Here is an 11,051-nt window from a genome sequence, read left to right on the forward strand (position 1 = left end):
CGTAGCGACCGACCAAGCCTCTCGGTCGGTCGCTACGTAGCGACCGATCAGCAGCGAGTCGGCCGCTACGTAGAGACCGACCCGCAACGAGTAGCGACCGACCAAGCCTCTCGGTCGGCCGCTACGTAGCGACCGACCCGCAATGAGTCGGTCGCTACGTAGCGACCGACCAAGCTGTTCGTTTGGTCGCTATGCAGCGACCGATCCATCGCGGACCCGGTCACTACGTAGCGACCGAACTGTCTCGAACATCGATCCACGGATACGACCCAAATCCATGCATTCTCATATGTTCCTCAATGCCTGCTCCATGTACTGCAGTCATATCATTTCTCACTCCCATCGATTGGAGTTATCATTTAAACTTTACGATAAAAATCGCGGAAAGTTCATTCTTATCGATAAAAATCGTGATAAACGTTTCGAATCGAAAGACGGCCCAGATAGGTCTAAAACGCGATTAGAAACCCACTTACGATTTTTTAAGGAAAAGCCCATAGATACTATGGCGGTTTATACTTAGTCCGGAAGAAAGGATAAATGTCAAAATTCCGCAGATAAATGTTAAGTTTCCGCGGATAATCATGAAGATCGGGAAAAATGGAATATCTCCATTTTTGAGTTATGACGGCTTAAGGGCAGGAAAGGAAAAGCTCAAACCGACCTTGGAGGGAGTATATAAGGAGTCCTAGGCGAGAGACAGAAAGGGAGAACTTTTTCAGAGCATTTAGGCAACTTTCTGTTTTTGTTATTTCGAGATGCGACTCAACTAGGTTTTGCAGTCTTAGGTTGTTAGAACTAGGAATCTCGCCGACAGCTCTCAAAGCCGAGGCTTCTACCTTGTTTTAACGCTCATACGCGAATTCGGAATAAGACACCTGTTGCTCTTTTTTACGATTTCTTATTTCTTTTTGTCTTTACTTTCGTGTTCTGATTGCTTGGCGTGTGGTTTAGCAGATATCCGAGACCTCTGGGAAATTAGGGTTTTCCTAACTTTCCTAATTTAAACGGAAATCGACAGTGCGAATTTTGGTTCCCACAAAACATTGAAACAAAGGCAATTGATCTTGCAACAAATCCAATAGAGCTTGCAACAAATCCAAAATTTCTTGGTAAGGCATCTTTACAGCATGTAACAAACGTTGGAACAAATTCAATAGAGCTTGCAGTTTCTGCAGGAACTGTCAACCCCTAACGGTGTAATCATGGTCATAAAAGCATTTTGGTGGCTTGATTAACTCATCATCCGGAAATTTGAAGGCTGAAGCGTACGAGTTAAGGAACGGTGCATTGAACGTTTCCAGTAACCACTGTATGGAGTCTCCCATATCAAAAATGTCCTCCGACCGCAGGTCAGCGTGATGGGCTGCGAACAACTGAAACACTTGGCTGGCTTCCTTGTCTCTAGCAATACATACATTGAAAATGGCCACAACTAAGGTTGATAATCCATGCCTTGGCAATTTTGGTTCAAAAATTTTAATACTCTCTTAAAGTCCTATGATTGTTGCTGCGTGGAGACGTGCATAGCAGATTGCCATTGTGTCGCCCGCATTAACGCACTTGAGGAAGAACTCGCGAAACTGACCACCATTGTTGATTTGACAGGTGGCAAATCTGACCATTTCTGTAACATCGCACATCTTTAAGACGAACAGTTCATGGACAAGTGCGTAACCGCATTTCCCAGCCCGCAGGAAACCACCAAGGTTGGAAAATGATTCATCTCTTCGAGAAAACCTCTATGGGAAATAGACATCCGTTGGGCTTGGTTTGTGTCGGTTACTTACGGTTGCACTCCTTATAAAAACAGAGATTTGGAAACAACCGCACACCACACAAAAATTATTCTGACCCTATAATGCCAGAATTCTGAATTCTCGATCTCCCCACGGAGGTCCAAGCATTAGTAGTCCAACGCGTGGCAAATGACTTCTTCGTAGATCTATATAGACTCTGATCTAGTTGTAAGTCAATGCGTGCATTGGCAGACGGTCGTGGAGTGTATGCTTCGTTTGATTTGTATAACTATCCTTGGTACCTCAGCATGTATTATAAGTTGTTGAGAAGATGCTTCGAGGAGGGAAACCCAAGTACTCTTTACATCAAGGGTGTAGAGTATTTCTTCAGGCTAGATCGTCACCAAGAAGGACTTCCTTCGATAAAGAGAGCAGCTGATGCAGGATTCGAGCGAGCGTTGTATACTTATGCCATGACTTGCAAAATATTTTGGGAGGATGAGGAGTACTTCTCTCGTTTCACAAAAGAATCTGTTGGTAAAATAGGAAAGGTTGTTAGAACCTACCGCCCGGGTTGGAACTGGGCGCATAACGAAGCGTTCGTAAAAAAGGATGACGTGTTCACATCAACCGTCGTTCCATTGCTCTACAGTTGCCTTTTCTCTCCTCTTTTGGGACAGGGTAGGGTGCGTGCGTACATTGAGGACAGCAAGGCTGAAGACATGTGTAATCGCTTCTTCTGGATCAAAGAGGCCTCTCTTTTTCTACGCGACTTTAAGCCCTGTACGGGTTTTCCAGACTTTGATGCTTGCCAATAAGAGTTAGTCGTTTGTTTGCTAGCGAAGCTTATATATTCTAGAAAAACATATTTCATGGTTTATCGAAGAACATGTATTGCATTCGGCTTTTATGAAGCTTTAATATTCTTTTATATATTCTTTTTAAGGAATTATTATAAGTTAAGAAATTGAGCAGCTTTGGCATGTGTACACCTTTCTTTTATTGGGAAGACCATATAGAAGGTGTGCAATGTTTTACCATGTGTACACCTCCACAGGGTGTACGTGCCCGGGGTGTACGTACACATACACATTATGTAGGTACACTGGGGTGTAGTACACCTACAAAGGGTGTACGTGCCCGGGGTGTACATACAGTGTTACGAAAATACTTATAATATAAAACTCAAATTTCACAAAATGGATTTGCTGAAAGAATACCAATTTATATAAGATAACTTCCGATAATAATTAAAATTATGTTCCGAAATATTATTTAAAATAGACAACATAATTTGTTGTGCTGCAACTTTTACTCCACATCGATAATATAATTACCTTTCGTTTTACAGCAAGTTCGCAATTTTGAGACACAGCCAAAATAGCTTGCAGTATTTGCAGCCTTCTTCATATTCCACATCGTATGTGTGGCCATAGAGGCAAGTTGGAGTGTTGATAACGTTATCATCCGGAAATTTTAAGGTTGGACCGTATGTGTTAAAAATGGAGCATGGAATTGAATCAATCTAGACTCTAGCTCATCTCCCATCTCATATATGGCGTCGGACTCAAGGTCAACGTGATTCACTGCAAATTGCTAAAACACATTGTTGGCTTCAATATCTTCACCTAGCCATACATATAATATCCCGACAACTAAGGATGATAATCCTTGCGTAGGAACATTTGCCTCTAGGACTTTGATTCCCTGGTCAACCCCGGAAACTATTGATCAGTTTAGTTCTTCATAGTACACAGCGTCTATGTTGCCAGCATCAACACACTTTACGAAAAAATCGCGAAACTTACCATAAATGCTGAATTCACAAGGAGATTTGTTGACCATAGGAGTCACGTTGCACGTCTTTAAGATGGATGGTTGATGGACAAGTTCGTATCCGCGTTTCTCTGCCCGCATGAAAGCTCCAAGATACCATGCTGATTCCTGTCCAACAAGCTCAACTATTCTTGACATGATTTCGTCAGGAAGATATTGGAGTTGTGGATTACTCATATTCTTCTCAACTGTAGGGGGATTTTGAGGTTTTTTGTTGTCCAATGAGTTTATTGAACACACAAAGGTATATTAAATAGAGAAACTACAAAGGGTGAATTTAATACAAAAGTAATTATTCCACTAATACACAAATAATTATTCCACTAACATTTGAGAAACTACGTAGAGAAATTATTATTCGAAGTCATGTGAATTTAATACAAAAGTAATTATTCCACTAACCCTTCAAATCTAACCCTGTTCCTCAAATATTTAATGCCCCGCTATATGTGAAGTCACACTATATGTGATGTCATAAGCCTTTAAGACCACGCTTGAGTTGATGGGTTTTTTTCATTTAGTTATAGTACACCTTCATGGTGTACATATACTATTAAACATATGTTGTAGGTGGAACATTTATGATGTCTGTACACTTAAACATATGCTGTAACCATGAATCTTGGTGTAGTTATACTTCAAGCATTTACTTCAGCGAAACACCACTTTATGGCATTTAGTTCAAACTAAAGGATGAACCACCACTTTATGGCATTTAGTTCAAACTAAAGGTTAGAGTAAAGGTTTGAGTTAAAGTAGTTTGGTTGAGAGTAAGGGTTAGAGTAATTACTTAGTTGTTCGTAATTGCTGTACAAGGATGTTGGGGTACACGATTATCCAGGTACACATGTATTCAGCATTCACATTAACAGTTGCAATCAACTAAAGTGTACATGACTACTGGACTACTGGTGTACAGGACAACGATTAAGCTTCAAATTTTACTTTTGATTAACAACATTACGTACAGAATTATAACATCAAACATGAAGGCTTAACATTGAACACAGAAGAAAACATGAGAATTTCGACTCTCGCATCAATCTAAGTAATCTTCAAATCAACATTAATTTAACAACAACCTTAACCATGAATATGACAACAACTTAACTGAAAAACCCTCTAAGCCTTCAGGTAAAAACCAAAGAACCCACCCAAAACAACTCCAACTCCAAACGATGAACCCACCAACAGATTACGAAGCAACGAACTCCTCTCAGTAAGTACCAACACTGTCCTCTTCAACGCTTCACATTCTTCACATTTTCCATTCAACTTTTCAACAAGTTCATTCGAGATTTGCTTATTCATGTTTTGGTCTGACTGTTTTGCTTACCTCGTTCCTCAGCTTTGCGAGCTCCTCTTTTTCCTCATTAATTATATCCCTCGCTTCAAGCAAAGCAAGGTGTTGCCATCCGTGTGGTGGTTCCTGATCAACCCACTGAAAGATATCACACTTCACATACTGACGCCCAACTCGCCGACCTCTGCAACTAACGAATCTCCGCCCGGGATTCTTACGAGTCCACACCCTCACAGGATGCGTTGTAAGGTTACATGCACATTTTACCGGTTGCTCGGTTGAGGATGACGAGATAATACTGTCAGAATTCGAAGCCTGGAAATTGTCACTCTCTGACATTTTAACTTTTGATTTTTCCATCTCCCGAACCCTAGATCCCCTTTCAATCGATTTACTAGATCCCCTTTTAATTTTTCTGGATTAAATAAATGAACCGAATAAAGAGACCAATTGAACACGTTTTCCAAATTATACATATATTGAAATATATTTTGTTGGTCAAAATACCTAAATTTTAAAATTTCAAATTTCTGAGGAAAAGAATAATAAATAACCTATTTTGGTAATGCACTACCCATTAAAGACGTTGTTTGTTCTATCTCCCGTTGCCTAGATCACCGTTTCAATCCATTAACTCATATTGAAATTTAAATAAATTTGTTTGAATTGAAGAAGTTCTGATTTGGTAGGTAGCCCTTAAAGTGAATGAAAATAACTAAGCAATTTTCACAACACTTCAGGTTCACAGTGCGTAATGGACAATGTTTTCCTTTAAGAAAATAACCAACCATAGACAAACATAGCACGTAAGTTCGCAAACCATAATTATACAATAAACAATACCGAAATTGGGTAAAAACTGTAAATAAATCCGCTAGAAATTTGGAAAACCATACACAACTTAGAAAAACATACTCCTGCTTTGTTCACACCTGGTTCGCAACTGTGACATTACCAACAAATTCTTCATAGCAGTCCATTGCATACTGCTCTCGAAACCGGTCCACCAAACTGTCATCAATCTCTCATCTCCTCCTTCCGACCACCATTTGCGTGAATCTCCATGAACTTAGCTGCACATGGCCCACAGTCACCAGTCCTTTTGTTCTCATAGATACCTTCCAACCGGCTCTATGAGTAATATCGAGATTTCGATTCATTACTGAGGTACTTCGTAAACCCTGTATTACTGTTCCAGAATATATGGCAAGGATTAAAGAACCGGAGCCATGTGTACTTCGACTTCTTCTTCTGTTGGGCTGTGTGGGGGGGGGGGGGGGGTAAGAGTCAAGGATCGTCATGTGTGAAACCGCCAAGTTAATACAAAGACCCACCCAATGGTCTGAACCCCAGTTCATTGGAGCGTACACCATGTCAATATCCCGACCAAATTCCAACTTAAGACTTCTCCCCTACTCTTTCTTCTCACATAACTTATAATGTTTGTGCCCCAATTGAAATGCAACTTATCTTCCTCTTGCAAGAAAGCATGGTAGCCTGACTTAATGAGCTTTGTAAAGTAGGGGTCAACCATTAACATCCGTTTTTTTTTGCAGATCATTCCCAAGGCGTCTCGACAACATTTTCATTATCACTTCCATGTGTTGTGTAGCATTATTATAATGATAAAATTTAATCACAAAGCATCTACTCAAAATTTTGTATTAAACACTCGGTGTACGAAGCCGTCACGAGGAGTTTTCAGGAAATTTAATACAAAATTTTGAGTAGATGCAAAAGGAAGAAACCCCCGGGGGACCACCCCATCTTGTGTGTGAGATGGACGACGAGGAGAATTATGTTCAGAGTGGTGCTAAACGCGTGCGCAAAATCTCCCATAAAATAGGAGGCGTGTACACCCCAGACGCAAGGTTGAAAGGGTTGTTCAAGAGTGACAAGACGCAATAGTTCCGATGACGTGTGCCTTCGAGTAAATATTGGGACGCAATTTGGTTGGGTAACAACCCCAAGCCAAAAGCTTCAGAGGCAATTTCGACGAAGATTCCGCCTCCTCAAGCTGACCAATAACCAGATCCACCATTTGTCTCTGCACGGTCGAGTGTATCGTTGATCCCGTCGCCTCGTCGCCATAATCAGAAACTATAAAATAAACAGTAGGGGAACAATAAGAGGAGGACTTCGCAGAGATTAGGAACAACAAAGGAGCGTCACCACTGGGAAAAAACAATACAAACAGAGGAGGACGAAGCATCCAAATCGAAGATCGGTGTACACATGTAAGGAAGTTCCTATTCGAATGTTTAGAACAGTGGACGAAACAGCTAACTTGGATAACGCAGAGATTTCCGACGTGGCGACTGTTTAGCGAGATCGGCGGGGGATCCATTGTTCCGCCGGATAATCGGTACTTTCTTCTTTGCTTTAGAGACCATAATCGGCGATTTGAAAGAAATTCGGAGAGAATGAACGATGGTTCTGCAGGAGTTTTCGAGTAGATTTTGAAGGACTTTTCGAGTGGGTTTGGGACGTTTCGACTTTCTTTTCGAATTCTGGGTTTACAGACCGAGAAATACGAATAATTATTGTTGCCGGTGGTTTTTCGGTAAACGGTGATGGTGACGAAGTTATTGGGTCGTCTTACTAGGGAAGAGTGAGAGCTCTCACGTGCGAAGGTTGTGTGGCATTTCTTTCGGTCGAGAATGGTGTCTCACGTCATTTCTTGAAGACTTGCGCAGGGTCAAAAAAACAGCACGATCCATTCCGCAAATAAAAAGTTCTGGTAACCCAAAACCCAATTTGATAACTCGCCCATGACCCAGTTTCCGGTTTTCTCAGAAAAGAGGCCACATAGACTTTACTTTAAGACGCGGTAAGAAAGTCAACCATTAAAGCCCATGGATGAGATTATTTTCATTAAAGAAAATCAAAAAGACCAAAAAGAAACAAGCCAAAAAAATTGTAAAGTCTACTTCGTCGTCGCTTTCCACTAATTTTCTGGTTTTATCGAAGACTTTTGAAGAAGTACATTTTGCAGTCTGTCGTCGCGGTATTCCTCCAAGCCGCGTGAGTGCGTAGTGGTAGACTCCAAAATATCCCCTCTTTCTGGTTTCCGGAATCTGGCTTCTCCGATCTTTGAGGTAATTTTGATTTTACGATTCTATAAAAATGGTCTCTCTGCTTTTGGGGGATTTAGGGTTTCTTGATTGATGAAAGGTTTCAAGGTTCGTAATTGTTTGCAGGGTTTTGAAATCTTGGATCAGTCTTTTGCGGAATTAGTTAAAATCGAAAATGTTGTTAGGTGTTTGGTTTTAAATCAAACATCCGCTTCACATGGCGTGGTTATGTTGCTTCGGTTCTTCAGACTACGATGTATGCAAACTCATATCTCATCTCTGTGTCTTCTGTACGATTTTGATATGATTATTATGTTGTATATTTGGCGTTGTAGCTCTTGGTTGGGAGAGCATCAACTAGTTCCGGTAAAGGGAAAAACAGCGATGGGGAGATTAAGTTTGGTTACAGCTTAGTGAAAGGGAAAGCTAACCATCCAATGGAGGATTACTACGTCTCCAAGTTCAATAAAACTGACGGCAAAGAGCTCGGTTTGTTTGCTATCTACGATGGTCATCTGGGTGAACGTGTTCCTGCTTATCTACAAAAGCATTTATTCTCCAATATACTCAAAGAGGTCAGCAAGTAAAAAAAATATTCAACTGTTTTAGTCTTTTTTCACAGCTTCTAGCTCGTGTTTTTTGTGTGTGCTCAGGAGCAGTTTTGGTATGATCCTCAAAGGGCAATAATAACTGCATATGAGAAGACAGACCAAGATATTCTATCACATGCTGACCTAGGCCGAGGTGGCTCAACCGCCGTAACCGCTATTCTGCTGAACGGACGGCATTTGTGGGTGGCAAATGTGGGTGATTCCCGGGCAGTTCTATCTCAAGGCGGTCAGGCAATACAGATGACTATAGACCACGAGCCGAACACAGAAAGATTGAGCATAGAGGATAAAGGAGGCTTTGTATCAAACATGCCTGGAGATGTTCCTCGGGTTAACGGGCAGCTAGCAGTTTCCCGTGCTTTTGGTGACAAAAGCCTCAAAACTCATCTACGGTCAGATCCAGACGTTAAAGATTCATCGATTGATGATCGCACAGATGTTCTAGTTCTTGCTAGTGACGGTCTATGGAAGGTAAAAATTAAATGGGTGTTCTCTTTTTTTGATTACCGAGCTTGGTTCTTACGGTTTTAATGTGTAATGGTATAGGTGATGGCTAACCAAGAGGCCATTGATATTGCGAGAATAATCAAAGATCCATTGAAAGCAGCGAAAGAACTAACAGGTGAAGCTCTGAGAAGAGACAGCAAAGATGATATATCTTGCATCGTCGTCAGATTTAGGGGATGAAAGATCTTTTATAACCACCAAGAAAAACTTGGAAATGGAAGAAATTGAATAATTAAGTTCGATTCTGAAAAGCAGAAGATGTTGTTATGTAATTTGATTGGTGTGATTTGTGGTTTGCGTAGTGAAAGTGAGAATCATATGGTTTGGTGTCCAAAAACAATGTCTCTTCTTCTACTTTGATATCAGAAGATTATTACAAATGGGGAAGAGTGTACATAAGCTCTGTTTCTTTTTTTTTTTTATAACATCAGATTTTATTACTTTAGATTGACTGTATGTCATCAACATGTAACAGATTATGTAAGTATTGCGGTACATAATAGTTAAATTCAAAATCATTTCCATCTTGTACCCGCTTTGCCAAACAGTTTGCTATCTTGTCTGCATTTCTCTTTGTCCACTGGAATCTAACATCCTGAAATTTTGTTTTCCACCATTTGATTTCCCGTTGCCAGTTATAGTAGTCAAAGTGAAGCTGCTTGTTGTTGATGATATCGATTGCCTTTTGAGAGCCGCTTTCCATAATGATTTTTCAATATCCTAAGCTCCAACAATGCTGTAACGCCATTAAGAGCCCTTGCAACTCACATTCCAGGTGCATCCTTACATCGTCTTCCTCGTGCATGTGCCGAACCCTTATAGGTTCCATTTGCATCTCTAATGACCCATCCTGCGGTGCTCTTGGTTTGTATATTACGAAATGATCCATCAGTATTACATTTGAACCACCCCATGGGTGGACGTTGCCAATGTAATGTCACGGGTACTAGAGCAAGATAACTCTGATGAGGTTGAACTCTAACTTCGGTTGACTCAATCTGTTTCCATTCCTTCAAATCTTCATTTGCATATCTTAGTAAGCTTCGCCAATGTATTTCCTTTTGCTGGAAGATTAAAGTATTTCCACTCTTCCATAGTCTCCATAGTAGCCAAAAAGGTAAATCTTGGAAGTGCACTAAGCGTGTCAATAATGAACATTGCAGACATGCCTCAATCTTTTCCTCCAAAGTTGAACTCTGGTCGTTGATGATTCGGTTAGAAACTCCTGATGCACGCCATATTTTCTTTGCATAAGGACATTCAAAAAATATATGTTCCTCTGTTTCCGCCGCTGAGCAACATCTTTTGCACTGATCAACTCGGCCGATATGTCTTCGTTTTAAATTGTTACTAGTAGCTAAACTCTTAGATAACAATCTCCATAAGAAATGTTTGAGCTTTGCAGGAGCACTTGTTTTCCATATCTTATATTTCAACTCTGCACTTCCATAGGTTGGTGTTGGCGGTACATTTGTAGGTAGATGAGTGCCTAGCCAATACCCAAACTTGACGGTATAAATTCCATCTTCATTATAGTGCCAACCCATGAGATCTTGATGTGCTGTAGAGATAATCTTAAGTCGAAAGATTTGATCCACGTCTTCATCTATAATAACATCCCTCAACTTTTGTTCATTCCATTGAGATCTATTGGTATCAAAATATTCTTTCACCTTTTCCCTAACTGGAAACTCCCCTCTCGGCGTAGGTGGTTTAGGAGGATGATCTGGAATCCATGGGTCAGTCCACATATTAACTAGTGTTCCATCCCCAATTATGTATCTCATTCCTTTAGCTAACAACTCCCTTCCATATAAAATGGATTTCCATGCATAATAAAATATTTGCTATTGGACAGTCCTCATGTTCTCTCGTCATTGAAAATTTTGTTACAATTTTTTGAATTTTTGCTATAATAAAATATAAACTAAATTTATTGCAGTAACTAGTATTGAGTAGATTTTTTTTTGAGCAACATTAT

General features: G+C 40.4%; 2 protein-coding genes across 3 annotated transcripts; one reads left to right on the forward strand and one right to left on the reverse strand.

Annotated features, from left to right (window-relative positions):
* Nucleotides 1-4,697: 4,697 nt before the first annotated feature.
* LOC106403456 lies at nucleotides 4,698-5,217 on the reverse strand. Its single transcript, XM_013844283.1, has 2 exons — nucleotides 4,912-5,217; nucleotides 4,698-4,850 (listed from the first exon to the last, which is right to left on the reverse strand). The coding sequence occupies exons 1-2, from the start codon at nucleotides 5,215-5,217 to the stop codon at nucleotides 4,698-4,700; spliced, it is 459 nt and encodes a 152-aa protein (XP_013699737.1).
* Nucleotides 5,218-7,718: 2,501 nt separating this feature from the next.
* On the forward strand, nucleotides 7,719-9,450 carry LOC106404672 (probable protein phosphatase 2C 10). Of its 2 annotated transcripts, none has more exons than XM_022704029.2 (5): nucleotides 7,719-7,976; nucleotides 8,079-8,208; nucleotides 8,288-8,527; nucleotides 8,606-9,034; nucleotides 9,110-9,450. In XM_022704029.2, the coding sequence occupies exons 2-5, from the start codon at nucleotides 8,170-8,172 to the stop codon at nucleotides 9,248-9,250; spliced, it is 849 nt and encodes a 282-aa protein (XP_022559750.1). In that variant the 5' UTR covers nucleotides 7,719-7,976; nucleotides 8,079-8,169; the 3' UTR covers nucleotides 9,251-9,450. The 2 variants fall into 2 exon arrangements, with proteins under 2 accessions (XP_022559750.1, XP_048617673.1); XM_048761716.1 differs by having other exon boundaries at nucleotides 7,748-7,976; nucleotides 8,061-8,208.
* Nucleotides 9,451-11,051: the final 1,601 nt, after the last annotated feature.

The sequence above is a fragment of the Brassica napus genome, chromosome C6, assembly GCF_020379485.1.
Source record: "Brassica napus cultivar Da-Ae chromosome C6, Da-Ae, whole genome shotgun sequence".
Classification (NCBI taxonomy): Eukaryota; Viridiplantae; Streptophyta; class Magnoliopsida; order Brassicales; family Brassicaceae; genus Brassica; species Brassica napus.

What these genes read in the sequence shown, in the direction of transcription:
- LOC106404672 (XM_022704029.2), top strand. Translation starts at nt 8,170, where the DNA reads ATGGCGTGGTTATGTTGCTTCGGTTCTTCAGACTACGAT. An exon ending in TCGGTTCTTCAGACTACGAT is followed by an intron (nt 8,209 to 8,287) that starts GTATGCAAACTC and finishes TTGGCGTTGTAG; the next exon opens with CTCTTGGTTGGGAGAGCATC. An exon ending in CTAGTGACGGTCTATGGAAG is followed by an intron (nt 9,035 to 9,109) that starts GTAAAAATTAAA and finishes GTAATGGTATAG; the next exon opens with GTGATGGCTAACCAAGAGGC.
- LOC106403456 (XM_013844283.1), bottom strand. Translation starts at nt 5,217, where the DNA reads ATGTCAGAGAGTGACAATTTCCAGGCTTCGAATTCTGACAGTATTATC. An exon ending in TCGCAAAGCTGAGGAACGAG is followed by an intron (nt 4,851 to 4,911) that starts GTAAGCAAAACA and finishes CTTGTTGAAAAG; the next exon opens with TTGAATGGAAAATGTGAAGA.